Source organism: Stegostoma tigrinum, chromosome 30 (assembly GCF_030684315.1).
Source record: "Stegostoma tigrinum isolate sSteTig4 chromosome 30, sSteTig4.hap1, whole genome shotgun sequence".
In the NCBI taxonomy this organism is placed as follows: domain Eukaryota; kingdom Metazoa; phylum Chordata; class Chondrichthyes; order Orectolobiformes; family Stegostomatidae; genus Stegostoma; species Stegostoma tigrinum.
This window is the reverse complement of record NC_081383.1, coordinates 18,975,013-18,999,503: the sequence shown is the minus strand read 5'-3', so window position 1 is coordinate 18,999,503 and position 24,491 is coordinate 18,975,013. Positions and strand designations below refer to the sequence as shown.

Here is a 24,491-nt window from a genome sequence, read left to right as displayed (position 1 = left end):
CAGCTACCTAGGATACACCTCCTCCCACCCACCCTCCTGCAAAAATTCCATCCCCTATTCCCAAATCCTCCGCCTCCACCGCATCTGCTCCCAGGATGAGGCATTCCACTCCTGCACATCCCAGATGTCCACATTCTTCAAGGACCGCAACATCACCCCCCCCGCCCCCGCAGTGGTCGAGAACGCCCTTGACCGCGTCTCCCGCAACACATCCCTCCCACCCCGCCCCCGCCACAACCGCTCCAAGAGGATCCCCCTTGTTCTCACATACCACCCCACCAACCTCCGGATACAACGCATCATCCTCCGACACTTCCATCTACAATCCGACCCCACCACCCAAGCCATTTTTCCATCCTCACCCTTGTCTGCCTTGCGGAGAGACCACTCTCTCCGTGACTCCCTTGTCCGCTCCACACTCCCCTCCAACCCCACCACACCCGGCACCTTCCCCTGCAACCGCAGGAAGTGCTACACTTGCCCCCACACCTCCTCCCTCACCCCTATCCCAGGCCCCAAGATGACTTTCCATATTAAGCAGAGGTTCACCTGCACATCTGCCCACGTGGTATACTGTATCCATTGTACCCGGTGTGGCATCCTCTACATTGGGGAAACAAAGCGGAGGCTTGGGGACTGCTTTGCAGAACACCTCCGCTCAGTTTGCAACAAACAACTGCACCTCCCAGTCGCAAACCATTTTAACTCCCCCTCCCATTCCTCAGACAACATGTCCATCATGGGCCTCCTGTAGTGCCACAATGATGCCACCCGAAGGTTGCAAGAACAGCAACTCATATTCCGCTTGGGAACCCTGCAGCCCAATGGTATCAATGTGGACTTCACAAACTTCAAAATCTCCCCTCCCCCCACAGCATCCCAAAACCAGCCCAGCCTGACTCCACTTCCCTAACCTGTTCTTCCTCTCACCCATCCCTTCCTCCCACCCCAAGCCGCACGTCCATCTCCTACCTACTAACCTCATCCCGCCTCCTTGACCTGTCCATCTTCCCTGGACTGACCTATCCCCTCCCTACCTCCCAACCTATACTCTCCTCTCCACCTATCTTTTTTTCTCTCCACCTTTGGTCCGCCTCCCCCTCTCTCCCTATCTATTCCAGAACCTTCTCCCCATCCCCCTCTCTGAAGGAGGGTCTCGGCTCGAAACGTCAGCTTTTGTGCTCCTGAGATGCTGCTTGGCCTGCTGTGTTCATCCAGCTTCACGCTGTTAACTCTGACCTGAAGAGTAGCAGAATGCAAGAGTTCCATTTTGGGGCTTTTAGAGCAAAAATTGCCCCAGCACTAGTTAGGTGAGAGGGGCCAGGGTAACGCATCAATATTAACTTTTAATTTGATTTAAAAATTTAATATTTTAGCTGCCTCTTCTAAGAAATTGAGACTTTGAAAAAGAAGTTATTGAAGTTGTCTCCATTTGGCAAGGTAGGAATATGAACTCATCCTCATATAAGGATTCCACCAGATTGTGTGCAAACATTGGTGTCTTCTACATATTTTATAGGTCATTGCAATGTGTTGGAAATATGCCGTGAGGGATATATTTAAGCTATTACGGTTTAGACCTAAATGTTGGACAAAATATTATTTTATGTGTTTTTATTTCAACATATTACTGCATGTTACTATTACATTTTAATATACTTAATCAGTTTGAGAGAGGCTGGACCTCCCTGCTTCTCTAGTAATTGGGTTCTCACACAGGCCTAAGTTGTGCAATAACACGGTCAAAAGAGTTATTGTACCATATAATGTTATTCAAAATTACACAAGTTTTAATTCAGAGGGGAAAAAAAATCTACTAAATCAGAATTTCCTACTCAAAAGTCATAAGAGTTGTTTATTACGCTGAAGGAGTACAAAGAGAATGAAACCCTTGCCTATTCTAAGTTTTGAAACATTTAGGTTACTCAAGTTACACATTCCTACCATTGGACTATTGGAATAAATCTCATTTCCCTATTTGGACCATTTTTTGTTTGATACTTTTAAAAAGGAGTCGGCAAGTTTTACGTATGTCAGCTAAATTTTTGAATAACATAGCTAGAAAACACAGGTCTTCCAAAATAATACTTTTCACCACGAAATATCATAATCACCATTCTCCTGAGCACAGTATGGATACACATCATTACCGAACTTCATCAGGAATTGCTTATTACAATACAATCCAATTATTGTTTGTCAAGTCTGGGTATGAGAGGAAAGGTGTAGACTGTCTACACGTATCTGAAACAAAATTATCAATTTGTCTCTGGATTATACACAGGACTGTTAGTGGGTCTGTTGTGATCTGGGCAGAGTATCCGATATTTCTTCGCGCACAAGACCCAATCCAAACAAGCTTTTTAAAGTTCATCTCCGGGAGCTACAGTATTATTCATTTTTGAACTGCACACAACAAATGATAATTCTTGAAAGTTGATGAAATGAGAGTTAGCAGCACATTGAACAAAGAGGGAACACTAATGCCAGAATATCCTTATGATTAAGTAATCCACATTTTGCAGCAAGCAACTCACCTCTTGACTGTCTAAATCTTGTCTACCATTTACAAGCCACAAGTCAGGAATGTGATGGAATACTCCCCACTTGCCTGGATGAGCGCAATTCCAACAACACCAAAGAAGCTTGATACCATCCAGGTCAAAGCAGCACTTGAGGCATTGCATTCACATGCAGCCATTCCATTCACAGGCAAGGCTCAGTAGCAGCAGTGTATACTATTTACATGATGCACAGCAGAAATTCAGCAAAGATCCTTAGATAGCATCTTCCAAACCCACAGCCACTTCCATCTAGAAGGGTAACGGCAACAGATACACAGGAACATGACATTGAATGTTCCCCTCCAACTCACTCTTGAACTGGAAACACATTGCTGCTCCTTCACTGTCAAAATTCTGGAATTGCCTGACAATATTATGGTGGAACTAAAGCTAAAACTGCAGCAGTTCAAGAAGGCATCTCACCACTATCTTCTCAAGGGCAACTAGGGATGGACAATAAATGCTGGCCAGTCAGCAGTGCCCACGTCTCAGTAGGAACAAAAAAAAACAAAAACCCTCCTGACATACAACGGCCATTTCAGGAGACAAAATTCTTCTACCAATCATTCTTTCCTGGAAAAGAAAGTTAACTCCTCTGGTGCATTGAAGATAAAGTATCTGTACCAAGAGGCTATACAGGTTTTCATATTTCTTAAGTTTTATTGCAAACTATCAATCACTAACTGATTTGTCAACACTTTGCATAATGCATTTTGCGATGTTTAAAGTCAATGCCATATCACTTGGTCTTTGGGTTATCCAACTTAGAAACATCTACCCTGTCAAGCCACTTCAGAATCTTGCACATTTCAAATGAGTTCAACCCTTATTCAGTAGGGTTTAAAAGAATGAAGAAAAACTGTTCATCCAATCAAGATGTTAATCCCTTCATCCCAGGAATCAGTTTAGTTAGATTATATTCCCTACAGTGTGGAAACAGGCCCTTCAGCCCAACAAGTCCACACCGCCCCTCGATGCATCCCACCCAGACCCATTCCCCCATAACCCTCACACCCCGAACATTACAGGCAATTTAGCATGGCCGATCCACCTAGCCTGCACATCTTTGGACTGTGGGAGGAAACCGAAGCACCTGGAGGAAACCCATGCAGACACGGGGAGAATGTGCAAACTCCGCACAGACAGTCGTCCGAGGCTGGAATTGAACTCAGGTCCCTGGTGCTGGGAGGCTGCAGTGCTAACCACTGAGCCACTGTGCCGCCTAGTTAATCACATGTGAATTGCCAGTATATCCTTTTTAAATAGGGGGATCAAAATCATACACAATATTCCAAGTGCGGCCTCATCAACGCCTGGTTCCACTGGTTTAAATTAGCTGCCATTTCCTTTTTCCTATGTAATTCCTTCTTTGTATTCTTCAAAAGGTTGCATACTTACCTTCCTATCCTATATACATGCAGAAGCTCTTGCTTTTTGGATTGGTTACCAACTTACTCCCTCTTTATTAGCTTTTCAATTTAAAAAAAATCCCAATCCTCTTGCTTATCATTAATTTTCATCACTGTGCGCCTTAGTTTTTGATTGGATACTCTCCTTGAGCAGGGATATTAACCATGGGTGATTCATCCTCGCATACAGTCCTTTTTTTGATGGGAAATAATTTTTGCTGAGCAATATGAAATGTCTGCTTTATGTTTGCTACTGCTCGACTACTGAGCCTTCCTTTAGTCTATTTTCCAAGCCCAGTTTGGAAAACTCTTTCATATCTCTGAAATTGCACCTAAAGATTCTGTTTGGAGTCCAGAGTGGCTCTCCCTCAAACAGTATTCGAAATTTTACTATGTTGTGATCAGTATCCCCTACAGGGCCCTCAACTATGTGATCCCTTATCAATCCTACTTCATTCACATTGCTTTACCTAAACTAGCCTGTTTCCTGGTCAATTCTGCAACAGAATGCTATAAGAAGCAATCCTGGATACACCTGCTGTAGGAAGGATATTATTAAACTGAAAAGGGTGCAGAAAAGATTTACAAGGATTTTACCAGGACTGGAAGGTTTGAGTTTTCAAAGGAGAGGCTGGACAGGCTGAGACTTTTTTCACTGGAATGTCAGAGGTTGAGGGATGACCTTACAGACACTCAAAATCATGAGGGGATAGATAATTTAAATATCAAAAGCCTTCCTTCTAGGGTAGGGGAGTTCAAAAGCTTAGCTTTAAAGGTGAGGGGGAAAAGATTTAAGGACGACCTCGGGGCAATGTTTTCCACAAAGTGGTTGATGTGCATATGAAATGAACGGCCAGCGCAAGTGGTGGATGCAGGCACACTTATAATATTTAAAAGACATTTGGACAGGTATATGAATAGGAAAGGTTTAGAAGGATATGTGCCACACAGGACTAGTTTAGTTTGGGAAATCTGGTCGGCATGGATGAATTGGACCAAGGGTCTGTTTCTGTGCCGACTCTGACGGTACAGCCTGGGACATTCATTTTAAAATGTCCAGTTGACAACATCTTTATTTACTAATTAGCTATAAAATGCAGCCATCCAACTAATGTCGTCACAGGACAAGTAATCTGGAAAAAACAATTAATTTAATTGAATGGAGCTTTCATACGACCAAAAATTATGTTGCGGTTAAAAACACTATGCCCTGCTCCTTGGGTGCATTATGTGTGAAGCAGGAATAAACATGTTTTCCCAAGTGTTTCATAGTATGGTCAATAATTTACCCTACCAACAAAAAATTAAAGATGATGGCCCCTTATTTTTAAGGGATATAGATGATATCAATGTCTGCTGGTTATAAATGGCATTCTGCAAGTGTGAAGTGTCAGAAATAATTCAAAAGTGTAACAAAGGAGCTTGGAATTTATATTTCTCAAATAACTGAATAAGATCCATTTCCAAGACAGAAGCAAAGACCAATATGGAGATTTGGATTAGATTTCTAGTCTAAAAGTAAAGAATTATGTATAAAAAGATTGAAGCACTTGTTGACAATGTAATTATATGCAAGATTTTTAAATTTAATAAAAAGTCATGCAGCACAGAAACAGACCCTTTGGTCCAATCTGTCCATGCTGACTGGGATCTCAAACTAAATTAGTCTGCCCTGTCTGCTCCTGCCCATATCCCTCCAAACGTTTCCTATTTGTGTCTCTATCCAAATGTCTCATAAATGTTCTAATTGTGTCCACATCCACCACTTCCTCAGGAAGTGCATTCCATACATGAATCAATTTCCACTGAAAAAATTTGCCTCATGTCTTTTTTAAATGTCTCTCCTATCACCTGAAAAATGGGGCCCCTAGTCTTTAAATCTCCCATTCTAGGAAAAAGACAGTTACCATTAATGCCATCCATTCCCCTCATTATTTTATAAATGTATATTAGGTCACTTCCCAACTTCCTATGCTCTAGAGTAAAATGTCCCAGCCTATCTTTATTGCTCAAACCTTCCATAACCAGCAACATCCTAGTAAATCTCTTCTGAACCTGCTCAAAATTGATATAACTGGGCAACCAGAGATGGACACAGTACTCCAGAAGAAGCCTCACCGACGTCTTGTACAAGTTCAACATGACTTCCCAACTCCTAGCCTCAGAAGGAATTCTCAGCTGTTTGGCCTAAGATCAACTGAACGTATAATGTTTAAAAAAGTGTAAAAGTTCTATTTACAGAACCCCATGACCACACTTGCCATTTTTTCCCCTTTCATAAAAATCCCACATCCACAAAAACAGTTGCAAAAATTTCCAGGTTGTAATCCCATTGTCCTACTATTGGTGGCACTGCAGCACCACACCAGAAATGCAGAACATTTCCAACAGTCTCTCACCTTTTTTCAAACTGCCATACATTGTGATTTAACAATATTTCTACCTAATACATTGGCTTCACAGAAGACTGACTTTATGGCTGAAACAGTGATCAATTACATAAATGCTCCATTGCATTAAGTGACAAGCCCAGTTATAAACTTTACCTGAGCAAATATTCGTTTAGACAAGTGACAGGTATAATCCAGAAACTTCAAACTGACAATCATTTGTAGATTTTCCTAGGCTAATTTTCTTTTATACCGTGAAGTTAAGCTCCAAAAGGTTTATTGAGTATATCTAGGATCAGGAAGCATGCCCTCCTGTCATGCATGTTCATTCAAGTCAAACAGCTCAGCTAACTCAGACAATTGAATTTGCCATTCTCAGCCATGCCAGCAGTACAACAGTTACAAATTTTCCTTCCACATAGAATTCCCCTGATGGTTTTGTATCTTCAGATCAATATCCTACAACTCATGCACAAAAAGGAATGTATTTATGAATTTGCAGAACAGGCAAATTTTAATAACAGTTTGAATGGATATGCAATTGTAAAGTTATAAAAAAATTCCAATGAACTTCATGAGAGCATTATAAATAAAAATGTGCCACTAAATCACATTAGGTCAGATTACCAAAAGCTTGGTGAAGAAAGGAGGAACATAGGGGCACGAATTGATGATTAAGCCCATCAAGCTTCCTCCAACATTCAATAAAATCACAGCTGATCTGGATGTGGTCTCAGCTTCACTTTCTTGCCCACAGGAACTCTAGATGCCCTTTTTTCTGGAAGGTCTGTTTAACTCAGCCTTGAATAAATTAAACAACACAGCCTCTACTGCTCCTTGGTGAACAAAGTTCCATACATTAACAAATCAGAAAAGGAAATCCTCATCCCCAACTTAAAATTTCTATCTTAAACTGTGTCCCATAGTTTTAGTCTCCCTCACAACACAAAGGTAGTTACCTGAAGTCTGCGTTATATTTCAATAAGACTACCTCTCATTCTTCTAAATGAGAATGAAAATAGGTCCATATTGTTTAACAAATTTTCATAAAAGCCTTTCGTCCAAGGAAGGAATCAAGCGAAAGTTATCTGAAATGCTTCCAACACAACCATATCTTTTTCAATTAAGGGGACAAAAACTGTACACCATTCCAAAAGTGGTCTCACTAAGACCCCATACAACTGCACTAAAATTTCCCTACTTTTCTATTTTATTCTCCTTGCAATGAACACCAACATTCCCAATGTCTTCCAATCACTTGCTGTACCTGCATACTAACTTTGTAATTCATGTACTAACACACCCAAATCCCAATACACCACCAAGTTCTTCCATTTCTCTCAATTTAAATAATGCACTGATTTTCTTTTATTCTTCCTGCCAAAGTGGGCAATTTCACATTTTCCAACATTGTACTCCACCTGCAGCTTTTTGCCCACTCGTTTAATCAGTCCATATACTTTTACAGACTGTCTCTCTTGACAACTTACTTTCTTACTCATCTTAGTGTCATTGGCAAACTTAGTAACTGTACATTCAGTCCTCTCAAAGACACTGACTGACTGTAAATAACTTGAGGTACCAACACCGACCTACTAGTTAAAACTTTCCAACTTGGAAAAAGAAATCCAAGCATCCCTACTTTCTGTTAGCTAACCTTTAATCAAAACGATCTTCTCGCCCATCACTAATCTTTGCAAATTTGTACAGTGTTTCCTTTCATTTGAAACTATCCTCAACATCCTTATTCGGGCATGGGTGATACATCCTTTTCAAAGAATCTTTCTTTCTCAGCAAGATAAGCTAAGAGTTATTTAGTATCTCTTAAAAGTCTGTCATTCCATCACTACTATCATACCTTTTAGTTTAGTTTCCCAGTTCACTTTCAGCTAACTCCACCTAAGTGAGATAGAGAATCCAAGGGGTATACAGATGGAACTCAGGGCCTACGTAGCTGAAGGCACAGTCAATAGTAGAGCGATTAAACTTAGGGGTGCTCAAGAGATAGGAATTAGAAGAGTGCAAATATCTCAGAGGACTGCCGAGCTGGAGGCGATTACAGAGATGGGGGCAGGTGAGGCCAAAGAGGAATGTGAACACAGGAATGAGAATTACCTTAAATTGAAATGAAATGTGTGTGTCTCAATGCAGTCAATTTCTCGTCCTTTAGTACACAAGACCTTAAAACCACCGCTCCAGTTCTTCAGCTGCAGCGATTTTTTCAAAACTGAGAAGTATGATCCAGCAGGTTTAAGTAATCTTGAGGCCTTTTTCTCCATGTTCCAATAAGTAATCAAACTTATCTGAATACAATGTGGTCTATAGACATCCTAATCAGCAACTGATCTTATTTGAGCTCAGAAGCTAAGCTGACTCAATTGGGTTTGTGCTTGAATGGTAGACTGCCTGGGAATACCAGGAGCAACAGACCCCTGGAGGTGGCCAGCAGTCTAAGGAAATGGGTCATTAATCCATTGTGGCCTGCATGCTTTGGTTATACTAATCAGAAATCTCTCAATCTCTGAGGCACGCAAGATTTAGGCTGTTTAGTACTTGAATGGAAGGACACCTGGAACCATCTGGTGCAATAGGCTTCAGAAAGTGTCTTGTGGGGGAAGTGATAATGTATGCAGAAGATTTGCATTCGGGTTCCACCATGGAGGTGTGCCATACATATTCAAGCAGGTTAATTAAAAAATGTTTTACACTGCTGCTGCATTGCAAACTCATGGGAGATTATGTGCTTGGATTTATGCAAACAATTTTGTATAGAAAATGTGCACAGTTTCACCTTGGCAGAACTAGGTGGTTTGCCCGGTAAATTTCCTGGACTGTGGCCCCCTAGAAACTTCAGGTCTCCCTGCAAGGCAAGGCATGTCCAAACAACGGGCTCATTATCCAATAGCTCTGTCCATCCAGCTCAAAGCTTTAACAACTCAGTTTTACTTAAACACTCAATTTTTGGTTTACTCCTTTGGACATTTTGAGTTTGGAATTTTGTAAAAGGCTGTCTCAGCATAATGTTTCATAAGTAACTGCATTTTATCAAGGCTCAAAGATCTGCTTATATCAGCAGATTAAGACTTTTATAAATTGAAAACAACGTAAATTTTGCATTCAGCTTAGGAGTCTTCAAGCGGTTAGTGAAAGAGAAAAGCTACGTTCCTGCTCACATGCAAAGAACTAGGCGGTACGTTGGCTCAGTAGTCATCACTGCTGCCTCAGAGCACCAGGGACCTGGCCTCGATTCCACCCTCAGGTAACTGGCTGTGTGGAGCCTGTGCATTCCCCCTGTGTATGCGTGGGTTTCCTCTGGGTGCTCCGGTTTCCTCCCACAGTCCAAAGATGTTTAGGTTAGGTGGATTGGCCATGCTAAATTGCCGGTATGTGTAGATTAGGTGGGTTACAGGGGGATGGATCCGGGTGGGATGCTCTCAGAGTCAATATGGACTTGTTGGGCCAAAGGACCTGTTTCCACAATGTAGGGATTCTAAGATCAGATTTAAGATCTAAGAAATGTCACTTGAGCTTAACCTTGACTGACATTAAGTAACAGTTTTGTTTTAAACAATGGCATTCAGCCAATATGACAAGTTTGGAATGCTCGATTCTTAAAAGCAAATCTGGCATCAAGGAGAACAGAGCAGGAAATTTGCAGAAATACACACAAGTCTGTCACATGAAACAGTAAACAGTTATTATTTCAGTAATTAGAAGGAAACTAACACACCTGCTAGCTGTTCTACAGTAAAGGCTTGCAAAAATCTGAGTTACAATATGTGCAAGAGTGCATTATGAATTCAAAATTCCAGCGTACAGTTCCATTTGGCCATTGACACAAGTTTTGTTAATTTTAGAATTCCGAACTAGTGGTTTAGTTATGGAGAATACTAATTTTCCTAGAAAAATTAAAAGGTAGCAGAAGAAATAAATGTACTGGAGCCTTTCACAGTATCTGAAAGTACTTTTACTTACAGTCAGTATTATTCTTTCTCACATCCTGATTATAAAGCACCGCAACACCAGGCTTCTCTGGATGGGGTCTTGGGTAGCAATTTTCTTGTAATTGCTCTTCAGTTAAAACATATTCGCTCAGCCTCTTGTACAGCGTAGCACCTGTAATTAAATAAACTTGCATCACATTTGGAGCTGGTTTTAGGATTGAAGTTTGAATACAGCCTACACTTGTAATGATGTTAAATTTCTAGAATCTCCTCAGTGCATGGAAATGCATGGCACATTACTGATTATAATTTGCAAGAAAATTTAATGTTTCATTCCAAGCTGAAATATGAATGCGACATTTATGTAATGAAGGGTCTGATTCAAGCATAATAACGGAGCAAATATAGTAGTTGTTTTCTTCTGAATTAGTCAAATGCAAAGGTTGAGATTAGAATGCCTTGATGCTAAAGTGCATAAATAGAAAAACAATGAAACTGATCTTTTCCCCTACCACAGAAAAATTTTACTTCAAAAGCAAATCCAATGCATTTCTGTTTAACACCAGCCAATAACCTTTACAAGATTCTGCTGGAGAACAAAATTTGTTCTATGCCCATTTTTACTCGGAGAAGCAAGCCCAATTTATCTTGGGAAATTACAATGAAATCTCTCAGAATTTCACAATTTTGGCTAAGGGTTTACATACAGCTTGCCGGTACGAAATGAGCACATGGCAAGCCTTCAAAACTTTACCAGCTGAAACAGCCTCTAGTAGGAAGGGAGATAATTTCAGTTTTTGTTTTCAATTATATTTAGCATTACAGTCCACCATAAAATATTTTGAGTTCTTCTTCATACTTTCCTTTATTATTCTTGTTGGTGATATTTAAATTTGATCAGACAACATGGTCAAGATAAGCATTCTTCTGAGGGTTTCAAACATCCATCATCATGTTGATCAAAAGTTCAAAAGACCCAAAAGCAGGTGCAATGATAGCTGAAATATGCTGTTGCCTTCTTCACTAGCAATAGAGGATTGCACCTCAATATTATCGGAAAACCCAAACTGTAGCCTCTTTTCTCTTACAGATTCTACTGTTCTTAGATTTTTCATCATTTACAAAGCCTGTTTATACATTTCCTTTGGAACTCAGCCAGATCAGTGAACAACAGTGCGACCATACCTCCACTCTTGATGATGACCATAAAAATCTCTTAACCAGAGCACATTTCTGACAAATCAATATTCCGTGCTGAAGATCACCTGGAAACACTACCAACAGTATCACGGCCACAACAAACTGTCAGAATTCAAACTTGGATAATCATGAGAAATCTACATTGGTCCCTCTTCTAAAGCCAATCCTTTAGTGCCCAATACTGAAGTTTGCCTTTTTATTTCACTGACAATGTGAGACAATCACTGGCATTTTACTGCCCATCCCTAGCAGCCTTCAGTGAGCTACCTTCTTGAACCATTGAATTCATTTGGTATAGGTAGACCCCACAATGCCATTAGGGAGCAACTGTGAAGGAAGAGCAAAATATGTTCAAGGCAGGACGGTGAGAGCCTTGAAGTGGAAGTGTTTCCATGCATTTGCTATCCTTGTCCTGCTGAATGGTAATAATTACAGATTTGGAAGATGCTGCATGAGAAGCCTTGGTGAATTTCTGCAGTGTATTTTATGGATAGTACACACTGCTGCTACGGAGTGTCAGTTGCGGAAGGAGCAAACGCAGGTGAATGTGGCATCAATAAACTGAGTTGCTTCGTCCTAGAGTAATGTTGGGAGCCACAGACATCCAGGCAAATGTAAGTATTCCATTAAAACCTGACAAACCTCTTGTAGCTAGCTTCGCGGAGTCAGTAGCTGAGCTACTTGGTGCAGGATTCCTAACCTCAGACCCGCTTGTCAGGTTGGGGTCTGGTCAACATTCTGCATAACTAAGAATAAATTCCTTACTCTTGGATTTTGTAATGTGATAATAAAAGCTAAATTCCTCATTCACTAACTTTAATTCAGGTTCAGATTTAAGAAACTTTGGAGAAGAACATGCCCTGCTGACTGGTTAATTCCATATTGGCAAGGGTCTGGTCACTGCAAACTAAACACCTCTCTACTTGCATATTTTGCCCATAAAATAGATGGCACATGTTGATGCACTAAAGTGCCTAAAGAAAAGCTTCCCCTTGGTTTTGAACAATGAAGGAGAGCTAATAGGAGCTGGAGAAACATGGCACTACTTGCAGTTCATTGCATCTTTGCCATCACTGAGAATCACCATCATCTTTTATCCCTTCTCTAGTGCACACCCAAGAAGTTGGATTTAGAATGTTGCCACCTATCAAAGTAGTAACTGGAACATATGCCTCTACCTGCATTGTGGATAACCTTGTTCTACTCCTTTTTCCAATATAGACAGAAGTATTTTGGTTTACCCTTGAGAACTATCCAATAATCGATTCCGCAAACATCACATGTGACAGAATCGGTCCAAAATGCAAGATTCTCTCGGAAAAAATGAGCCTAGCAAGAGTCAGAGTTAGGATCACACTTAAACAAGACACAGCACGGATGCGGGCTGGCATTTATTCAATAAAACCCCAATAATCAGACTGTTCAGAGAGGAGGATGTAACTGAAGCAAGGATAACAGAAGTATTCAGGAAAAACGTGATAGTTGTTTCCATGTAAAAATTTTAAAATGGGAAACCAGAAGTGAAATTCAACAAACATTTTCAAGTATTTAATTGTTGCATACAAGCGTATTTTGTGATTACAACTCGTACATCAGAAATGATCTCATCATCTCAGTTCATTTCCTTACCTCAGGAGGTTTTATTTTCCTTTTACTACTTAGTAGCCAGGCTGCAATACAACCATTAGATAAATGGATTTTTAAAAATTTATTTTAATGACAATGAAAATGCAGACTCAACTCGCAAGTTCAGATTCCATGAGAAACTGAAACATGATAATGAAGTCAGTTAGCAAGACTGCAATCAAAATCCAATGTTTAGGATTAGCTTGCAGTAGCATTAAATTACAGTATGACTGAACACAATCTAGATGACAGCCGTTATGCTTCATCCTAAATGTCCTTATCAATTGTTAAATTTTAGAGTAAAATGCAACATGTCCATGGGGCAGATAGGTGCCTGCTGTTGTCTTCTGCCTGTGCTGCTTTGATACTGGCCAGATTTAGCTTGCTTATCAATTTCTTCTCTTGTCTCTCAATAACAGCCATGGCAAAATTCAGTAATACATTCTGCTGAGATCCAGAGTACAACATTATGTAAGTTCCAATCCACTGTTTTATCACATCACTTGCAAGCTCCAACTTAAATGAATGATCACATATATCATGGTAGACACCAAATATTTTTAAAAAAAGCTTTGCCTACCTGTCAGTTCAACATCTTGTTGCTTCCCAGACCTGTTGAGCGTGAAACTTGTTTTCATGGCCAACTTTCCCCCAAGCAACGTTTCATGCGACTGGACTTTCTTGCTTGTGCTTACAGAGACAGTCTCTGAATGAATATACAGTCAATAATGAAAACAAACTGCACCTAGGACGCTTAATACACAATTATGAAATGTTTTTCTGGTTTTCTTTTCACACATTTTCTTTATTGTAACTGCAGCATGAAACAACATCTGTATCAACAATAGGCACCTCATTCTGAGCATTTATTTTGTTACATTTTCAACTCTACCTACGTGCAGAAACTTGTACTGAAGAAGGATTACTAGACCTGATATGTTAACTCTGCTTTCTCTCCACAGATGCTGCCAGATCTGCTGAGTTTCTCCAACAATTTCTGTTCTTGTTTCAGTTGATGTACGGTTTCTTAACCCTGTGCACTTCACACTTCTAAAACTTCAACTGAGTTGAAATACAAATTATATAAACTTTTGAATAGGATTCTTTTATAAACTCCTCTGATATTTAAGAAAGACTAAGGTTCTTATTGTAGACACTCTGATGTAATCAAATACTTGGGCAAGTTACCAGATAGAGTCAGGGATGCCATGCCTTACTAAACAGTCAATGTCTTCAAGAAGTCAAGGGAGAGCACTAGTAAGGAAAAAGTATAGCCTTAAAAAGGTAAACAAATTGATAAGTATCATTTAAAAACATACTCTTTGCAGGTGACGGAATGACATCACTTTGACTCCTCAACTTCTTCAACGTATTTACAGCAACATTCAAATATACTGTTCTACTGGTACTTCGGTTATATACAATCTTCTCTTCACTTAAAGCCTGCAACATTGAAATGGAAATATCACAGCTGTCAGACATATCTTATTAACTACACAACTATACAAATATATCCATGTTCGAATGCTAGCAGGGATCCCACACTGTACCACAGCAAGATTAGTCTGCATTTATTCAGTTGACATTAATTCCAGTAAGTCTGAGAGGTACAGTACAAATGTAGCAGGTTATTTTCAAAACCAAAATTAACAAATTTCTCATATTAAGCAGCAATTTTACTTTAACAATAAGTAGTACAACAGAACACTTTGCGAGTATTAAAAATGGTTCCCAAAGAAACAAAATTTAAAATTCTTCCGTTATCTTAAAATTTTGCAACTTCTCTAGCCTCCTTAATTACTTGACCCCCCAGAGTGTAGCTTTCTATTTTCCAACTGGTGACAAAGTCTTAATCACTTCGAACTTATTCATTGAGACTTTACTAAATTCTCTGCTTTCTCCCTTTTACATTGTTAAAACCTTCTTACAAGCCAAATAAGAACATAGAACAATGCAGCGCAGAACATGCCCTTTGGCCCTCAACGTTGTGCCAACCTGTGAACTAATCTAAGCCCATTCCCCTACACTATCCCATCAGCATCCATATGCTTATCCAAGGGCTGTTTAAATGCCCCGAATGTGGCTGACTTAAGTACATTGGCAGGCAGGGCATTCCACACCCTTACCACTCTCTGAATAAAGAACCTGCCTCTGACATCTGTCTTAAATCCATCACCCCTCAATTTGTAGCTATGCCCCCTCGTACAAGCCGATGTCATCATTCTAGGAAAAAGAATCTCACTGTCCACCCTATCTAATCCTTCTCTGATCATCTTGTTGAGTCATTTTTCCTGATTCTCTTTTTATGGGTCAGTGCTCCTTCTCCTTTGTAAAGCACCTGGGGCCATATTACTACTTTAAAAGTTGCTAGATAAATGCAAATTGTAATGGATTTTTACACATTTTACCATTTTTCTCATTTCAGTCATTGTTTGAACAAGGCTCACTTTCAACATTTGCAGTTTATGTTTTATGAAACCAAACAGAAATTAAATAACAGCATTACAATTTAGCAGAAATCAAACAGCAGTTCCAGATTAAACTTGCACATTTATGTAACCTTATCTGGATGTGCTCTTTTAAAATGCGTTGTTTTTAACAATTTCATTTCATTCTTAGGAGACTTCATTATAATGATTGGCATGCATTTGCTTGATAATGTTTTCAACAATAGATACATAGTCTCACACCTTTTCATAGGCTATTTCTTCGGATCTGCAGAATTTCAGACATTCATCAATGAAGACATTCAAATACCGCTGTCTCACATTTGTTGGAACTTTGGAGCCATATTCTGTTGGAATTGTGGGTCTCTTCAAGCTTGACTTGTTTGGTGGGGGGCGGGGGGGGGAAACAGTAAAAATAACAGGAAAAAAATGATTTATTCCATTCCTGTGCTTCTCTTCATCTGTACAACAAATTTAAACTTATAAACTTATCGGACAGATTATTATTTTGATGTAAACACTGCACTATAAAACTTACACACATCTCTTAACTCTCCAAGTGCAAACTAAATTTGACTCAAAAGAAAAGATATGACAGTTAATCCCACAAGTATACACATTCTCAACAGCATCTCCTTACTTACAGAAAATATTTGACTACATCAGCTGTCCAACAATTCAAGGCTACAGTTCAAAGTAAAATGGGTCTAAACATTTAGCTATTTTTACTCTCCTTTTTCATGTTTTAATAAAGTTTAAAATTTCAAGTTTTGTTCTCTTTATTCAAATGACAGTAACAATATCACTGAATAAGGCAGTGCAAGGTACAAATTTAAATGGAAAAACTGAATACTCGTGCTAGCGGAAGAAAGCGCACACCATCTTATCACAGATGGATGCACCCTATAAACACACAAAACAACTACAGCATACAAAACAACTGTGCGTGTTTACCGAGGCTGCTATGCAATGTTCAGAGTACTGATGGCTGCATAAACTCCACGCATTGCCAGCAACAATTTACAATATTTTTGCAGGTGTTTAGTTCTAATTTTGAATGGAATGCAGTAACATTATATGAAAGTAAATACTTAATGTAAATCAAAATTACAATGCATGATTAGTTGTCTTGAAAGTAGAAAAATGTTATTTCTAAAAATCAAATTTCTGATTTATCATAACCACATTGTTGAAATAATCAAAACAGTATTTTTCCTGACGTATCATCTTTAGTTCACAAAATTGAAGAATACCACCCACAGCCAACAGGCACCGAGAATGGGCAAGATTCAGGGGTTCAGTTTCAGAAGCAGCAGCAGGCAGCTGCAGGATACAGGAAAGATATTAATAACAGAACAAAAACAAAATATTGCACATTTTGTGAATCTGAAATGTAAACTAAAAAAAATAGCATTTCTAGCAGCATTTGCATTAGGATCTTTCTTTTGAAAAAATCTTCCCAAAGCATGTAAATTCTCAGGGGCTGTTAGCTGGGAATCATTTATTTTAGTTTTGTTTTCTAAAGTATATGCAGATTCTTCCTTGAATATTTGGATACAGGAGATCAGACCTGTTCTGAGGAAGGATCACTAACTCTGATTTCTCTTCATAGATGCTGCCAGACCTGCTGAGCTTTTCCAGCAATTTCTGTTTTTGTTTGAGATCAGACAACTGTTCTGGTTCACTCGAGATAATGGATTTTAACGCTCCTATCTTTCTATGGTACAACTCAGTACAATGGCAGAAAAGTTTAAATCAGATGGCACACAAAAAACTTCCACTGCACCGTGAAAAGGTAATGTTATGCGTTATGAGGAATGAAAACAAAGCAAGGCAGCTTGTGGCAAATGGAGCTTGCTGCATGACACACAGGAAAGGCAGGGCAGAAAACAACAGCACTGCTGGCAATGGAATGAGACCCTAAAGCAGAACTTGAAAAGAAACCAGAAAGCTAATCAAACTGACTGCAGTAACTTGCAACATCAGATGTAAGCCATCCAGCCCACCAAGCATTCTCCATTATTCACTGTGATCAGAGCTGACCTGATAATCCTTAATTCGACATTCATGCCTTTTTATCACAACCCTCCATTCCAAAAGGAGTAAAAACAAAAAAAAAACGCCTGACTCAACCTTATATACACTTATTGAGCCATCCTCTGTGGAAAAGAATGTGTGAAGAAGAAATTCATCCTCATCTGTCTCTTAACTGGGTGGCCCCTTACTCAGAGATTATGCTCTCTGGTTCTAGATTCTCCCTATAAAGGAGAAACAACCACTTAGCATCTAAGGCAGTATCCTGCTGCAGAGAATTTCTGCAACAGAGCCTGAATCAGGAATAACAATGAGGAAAAAAAACTTACATGACTATTCTAGACCCTCCAACTTCCATTCGTATTAAGGCACGTGGAAGCTTACCTTCAAAGTGGGAGCATGAGCTATCCTCTTCTGTGATGTGGTGGACACAGTCTTTGATGCCATACCAGCAGTAGTTTGACATTTTAAATTGAGGCTGCTGTTCCTTGGACAATTCGGAGATGGTACTGTTCTACTTAAAGATTCCATCTTCAATTTGATTGGAGCTGAAATACAAAGAACAAATTGCTAAATGTTTGACAATTTAACAATGTAATATGTATCCATATATTACTGCATAGGATAATAAATTAAAGCTTGCAATTGTACCTTTACAAGTACATAATACTTAACAGCATAAGCACTTGTATGGCAATAAAATGCATTACAGTGAAGCTTATGAAAGTCAAAAGCTTGTTCTTCAATTGTATTGAATTATTTGATGCCAAAAAAGATGCAGACAATGATCCTAAATTGATTTAGGCACCACAAGATCGTGATAAAGTTAAGCACTAGATCTCCGGCCCTCAATAAATTTGCACTACTAATTACAATAAGCGTGCATTGTGTAGCAAGGGCATCAAATACAAAATTCCCCTTGGTAAAACAGTCCAGGCTCTTCAGTAAAGAATGGTTGCTTTGTCAAAATACCTAGACACTGATGACAACCACAGCAAGGAAAATAAAATCTGAAGTTCAGTGTGCTATTTGATTTCTCACGACTGTCCTGTTGTTCAATTATCTCATCGTTCGTCTGCATTATAACTATCTTTTTTGTTTGACAAATATATTGAGGGTCACAGAGTGTGCACTGTTCCTGTACCTTTCCCTCACAAGAATCTATCGATTTGAGTCAGTGCTGAGTGGTGTCCCGCAGGGCTCTATTCTTGGGCCTCTGCTCTTTGTAGTTCTTATAAATGACTTGGATGAGGAGGTTGAGGGGTGGGTTAGTATGTTTGCTGATGACACAAAGGTTGGAGGTGCCGTTGATAGTATTGAGGGCTATTGCAGGCTTCAGCGAGACATTGACAGTATGCAGAGCTGGGCTGAGAAGTTGCAGATGGAGTTCAACCTGGATAAATGCGAGGTGATGCATTTTGGAAGGTCGAACTTAAATGCTGAATACAGGATTAAAGGCAGGATTCTCAGCAGTGTGGAGGAACAGTGGGATCTTGGTGTTCAAGTGCATAGCTCCCTCAAAGTTGCCACCCAGGTGGATAAGGTTGTTAAGAAAGCATATGGTGTTTAGGCTTTCATTAACAGGGGGATCGAGTTTAAGAGTTGCGAGGTTATGCTGCAGCTCTACAAAACCCTGTTGAGACCACACTTGGAATATTGTGTCCAGTTCTGGTCGCCCTATTATAGGAAAGATGTGGAGGCTTTGGAGAGGGTGCAAAGGAGGTTTACCAGGATGCTGCCTGGACTGGACGGCTGGTCTTACGAGGAGAGGTTGACTGAGCTCGGACTTTTCTCTCTGGAGAGGAGGAAGCGGGGGGACCTGATCGAGGTGTACAAGGTAATGAGAGGCATGGATAGAGTCGATAGCCAGAGACTTTTCCCCAGGGCAGGATTGACTGCCACAAGGGGTCATAGTTTTAAGGTGTTAGGAGGAAGGTACAGAGGAGACGTAGGAGGGAGGTTCTCCACCCAGAGAGTTGTGAGCGCATGGAATAGTTTACCACTGGTAGTCGTGGAAGGGGAGTCATTAGTGACATTTAAGCGACTGCTGGACATGCACATGGACAGCAGTGAATTGAGGGGAATGTAGGTTAGGTTATTTTATTTTTGGATTAGGATTATTCCACTGCACAACATCGTGGGCCGAAGGGCCTGTACTGTGCTGTACTTTTCTATGTTCAATGTTCTATGAAATTGTCACATAATTGAGTTTGCAGTAAGGGAAAACAATTCCTGTTTTTTACTACCATTTGGAAGTATTTCCTTAAATTAGTTACTTCAGGCAGAGATTGAACCACGTAAAGAGGGAAAAAAAACATCACTTTCAGAACTAAATGACCGGATGAATGAAGATCAGATAATAGTTTTTCAATTAGCATGTGTCGTTAATGCATCATCTAAATTCGAAGATAAGTTTCAGGAATGCTGCAAAATATTGTACCACAGAGTTTCCAAAAAGTTCATTTTCTATTCTTCACATAATGCATTTCTGACTCCAAAAAATTGTCAAGACAAGAAATCTAATCGAACCTTTCACCTACTGTTTGGCATAACCCTACTAACATGTTTGCATTTGTTGCCATTCTTGACAGGATTGCAAGTAAAGGAGAGAAAACATAGAATACCAATTTGGTCAACAACGAAAGGACATTAATGCAGGATCAGAGACACAGGACAGCAAGTTGGTCACAGATTGGAAGTAAAGGGAGCTTGGTCACAAAATTACTCCAGGGAGTTATAAATACAATTGAATAAAAGCAGTTGCATGTGGTGCTATACAAAAATAGAAAGGAATGCCTACATTGTTTTGCCAAGGGCATAACATCTGCTTTTGGTTTATGTGCAATTCGTCTCTTCTCCCCTCGATTGCTGAAAGGTGTATTAACTACTTTTTCCACTTCTGCCAGCTGTGCCGCTTGCTGCTGTGCCATCAAACTCCGCTGGTAACAAACCTCTTGGGCAGTAAGTCTACGAAAAGGACGGATGATCGGCTTGGCTGGCTCTACCTAAAGAAAAATGAATGTCATAGTGATAATACAATGCATATGACAATGTTCTTTTCCCTGCTAAAATAAAAAATTGCAATCACATTTTGTACAAAATATTGAAGCCGAAATTGAAGTTAGAGAGCAAAACTTGATTCAATACCGTCAAAACCCGTTGTGCTAATACAATAACTTTTCAACTAAATTCTAATTCACTATGGAAATACACATTGTATTTCCAACAGACTGATCAGTCTAGTATTTCAAATGCAGTGTCTACGCTCAACACAAGCTTCCTAAAATGCACTAAAAGTAACTCTATTTACATATTCTGCTCTATCTTTCTCCAAAATTGTGAAATTGAATTCAAAGTAGTAATCACTAACTTCCACAGTAGAAATATTGCTCATTACCTGATCCAGCTTGCAGATGTCCAAAATCCTTCTTGAATCTTAATGTTTTTCTCAAGTTGCTTAGCTATACTGAGGAAATAGCGAGTGGCGTAATGATGAATGTACAATAAATGCAAACATCCAAGCTCCAAATCTAGCCAGGACTAATACAATTTGCATCCAATTGGTGAAAGGTTGAGCCTGATAATTAAAATTAAACCAATTCCAGCTGACATGGACCAACCAATATCACTCAGGCAGATTAAGCTAGATGAATCTTCTGAAGTTGAAGTTTAAGCAAGTTCCTTTGATATTTTTCACTAAGAATACGAGATGCCAAGAATAAAAAGTGTACCATGTACAATGCTCAAGTAGTAAACACGTTAAAAACATTCAGAGGTTAACTTGCGCTTTTACAATCTAAACTTTAACAAAGTTTAAAGCTGGATAATATTTCCAAATGTTCCAATAGCTTCATTCTAATATGGCTGCTCCATATACCAGTCGTGTTGAATAACATTTATATAGAACATAGAACAGTACAGCACAGTACAGGCCCTTTGGCCCACGATGTCGCGTCGAACTTTTACCTGAAACCTAAAAGGTCTACCTAACCTTTTGCGCGACCTTATACTATCATCCATATGCCTATCTAATAGCCGCTTAAATTCCCCTAACGAGGCAGACTCCAATACCCTCTCCAGCAATGCATTCCACGTCCGTACAACTCTGACTAAAAAGCCTACCTCCGCCATCTCCCCAATATCTACCTCCTTTCACTTTAAAACTACGTCCCCTCGTAAAAGCTACCTCCACCCTAGGAAAAAGTCTCTGGCTGTCTGCTGTATCTATATCTCTGATCATTTTGTACACCTCTATCAAGTCATCTCTCATCCGTCGTCGTTCTAAAGAGAAAACCCACAGCTCTCTCAATATATGACACATGCTCTGTTTGTAGTGGCACAGAAATTGACAATTTCAAACATTTAATTTTAAATATGGCTTTGTTGGCACAATAAACCAAGTACGCTGAATGCTCAAATTTGATTCTGAAGCAGCAAGTTAAGATTTAATGCATGCACAAATTTTGCTACGTTCACTTATGGCTGAATACGAAAGGCAGTGCATTTTTCTTTCCATCTTCAACATACTTTCCATGTCCATTTCCTGAAGATAGTACTTGTAGTGGGACAAGCTTCCAAAGGAAGTGGAAACTTTGATATATCATAATTGAAGGCTATCAGTGCTCAGTTCAACACTTTCTTACTTAATAACCTCATTCACACACTTCCAATCAGTGGTCAACTTTCCTTCACGGGACCAGGGATCAGAGGCAATTGTAATGATTTAGTCAATACTAATGAAAGATCACAAAACTATGCATAAAGTAACAGCTGAATGAAATGTTATCTCTAAGTTGATCAGTACTAATCTAGTCTATCTTTTCTTTAAGCTATTGAGGGCAGTTCAAAATTGCATTGTTCACAAATAATGTAATGATCAGCTTCCTGTTTCTCTCTCCACAGATGCTTCCATTCCTGCTGAGTTTCTCCAGTAGCTTCCACCTATTTCTAGCATGCAGTACTCTGCATTTTTACGGTCAACTAATTTAGAAACAGGGAACATTCATAACTACTGCATAATATAATAAATACTTTTACTAAAGAATTAATGCTTCAAACAAAACATTATGTAATGCATATATAGATATGTGAGAAGCAAATGCAATTGCTCTTGTAGATTTTCACAATGTATTCTTTAATGTTATTTGAAACAGCAAGTCTAGTACAATGTGAAAAACAACAAAGTCAGCTGAATTGAGAAACATGATGGCACACTTTTATGCTCCACTTACGTTTTCAGGCTTTGAAATGTGAGAAATTCTCCTTTTCTGCCCTGGGAAAAGTGTGGTTAGACTAGATTCTTTTCCTTCATTACTTTCCAAAGACACCTTCAAAAATTAAACAAAAAAATGATTAGTACAAATTTGAAAGTCACAGAAATATTGCTCTTTAACACTTCAACAATATCTAGTAATGGTCACCATAAAACCATCACTGGTGTGAAAATCCATTTCGTTCATTGACATCCTTTAGAGAAGGAAATTTGCCAGAGACGGTTAATTGTTTCATATAGGCAAAAGGCATCCATACATCTACTTTTGTCCCTGCTGGTGGGTGGGTGGGTGGAGAAGGGAGAAGAGCGAGCGACAGAGAGACAGAAGGAAAGAACTGAGAGAGTGACTGGTCTGAGAACAAAGTTAAATGCTCCTGCTGCATCTCCATAGCAATGGCAGCATAAACAATCAGCATGATTTTAACAGGCTACATAAATTGGCTCCCCTCCCAACCTGAAGTCTATTGCTTGAACCTAAGTCCCGAAGAGAGTGCAAGAAGAAAAGTTTAACTTTTTGTTTCCTTTTAGCAAAGTCACAGTTTCAGCGACAAGTGCAAAATGAAAATATGGAGCAATAAAATGAAGTAATAACGTTTTATTTTGCTTTAATTTATCTGGTATACTACTAACTTCTGTTATTTCTCACTTATGCTGCAGAAGCAACATTTTGCTGAACCACAGCAAGATATTTTAAAAAAGCCCATAAATCTCCAGTCAAAATTATTTGGAGTAGAAAAAGGCAAACCAGATTATACATTAAACATAATGTTATTTTTAAAATGCACATTTGTCAAAAAATTAAGCATCAACTGAATGCTAACAGAACTTGCATATTATAAAGTTTTATTTTAAGAAAATCCATTACACTACAACATCTATGGAAACACTGAAGATGGCCTGTTACACACAGCTTCTTGCTTCAGCTTAATTACCAATTATAGAACAATAGAGTCAGAAGCATACAGCAAAAACTCCTTGGGGGAGGGGGTGGGAATAAAAACAAAAATAACTTGCTATAATTTTACTGCATCTCCTCAAAGACCCAACTTCAACTTGTGAGGAGCTCACGACAATCAGAGCAACAATGATTACTGAACACCTCCGAAAAACATCAGGATAATTTTGACAATATTGCAGCCTACACTTAGCAAATGGCAAGTAACATTCTCACCACACAAAAATCAGATGGACTGTACACACCAAGTGTATGACAACCACCCCATGACATTCGATGGCCTAACCATCTCAGCTCCCCACCACCAACATTCTGGATAGCATCATTGGTCTATTTTAGTCTCTGGTCAGTCAGTTACGTGATCCGGTCACAAGAGCGGGTCAGAGATTTTATATTCTGTTGGTGACTAATTCACCTCCCAGCTACCTAAAGCCTCTCTTTTCCCAAGGTGCAAGTCAATTGTTTAATGGAAAATTTTCCATTTTCCTGGTTGAATGTACTTATAACAACACAAGGAATTAAATATAATTCAGGACAAACCAGTTTGCTTGATCAGAACCCCATGAACTGTCTTAACTATTGGAGTATGATGGTTACAACACATGCTGCAGCATATCCAAGTTTCTCTGGTAACACCTCGTAAACCCATG

The 24,491-nt window shown here is 39.3% G+C and overlaps 1 protein-coding gene across 3 annotated transcripts in view; it reads right to left on the bottom strand.

The window, feature by feature from the left end:
* rexo1 (REX1, RNA exonuclease 1 homolog) overlaps window positions 1–24,491 on the bottom strand; it is an 87,551-nt gene that overhangs the window by 20,067 nt on the left and 42,993 nt on the right. For all 3 annotated transcript variants that reach the window (XR_007250371.2, XM_048560170.2, XM_048560171.2), the window contains exons 3-9: window positions 22,846–22,941; window positions 20,415–20,619; window positions 17,999–18,162; window positions 15,824–15,958; window positions 14,453–14,576; window positions 13,714–13,839; window positions 10,339–10,479 (exon numbers count right to left, since the gene is read on the bottom strand). Coding sequence is in view for 2 of the 3 variants with exons in the window: in XM_048560170.2 (XP_048416127.1) it covers window positions 10,339–10,479; window positions 13,714–13,839; window positions 14,453–14,576; window positions 15,824–15,958; window positions 17,999–18,162; window positions 20,415–20,619; window positions 22,846–22,941 (991 nt within the window). In the remaining variant the exon portion in view is untranslated. The remainder of the gene's footprint in view (window positions 1–10,338; window positions 10,480–13,713; window positions 13,840–14,452; window positions 14,577–15,823; window positions 15,959–17,998; window positions 18,163–20,414; window positions 20,620–22,845; window positions 22,942–24,491) is intronic.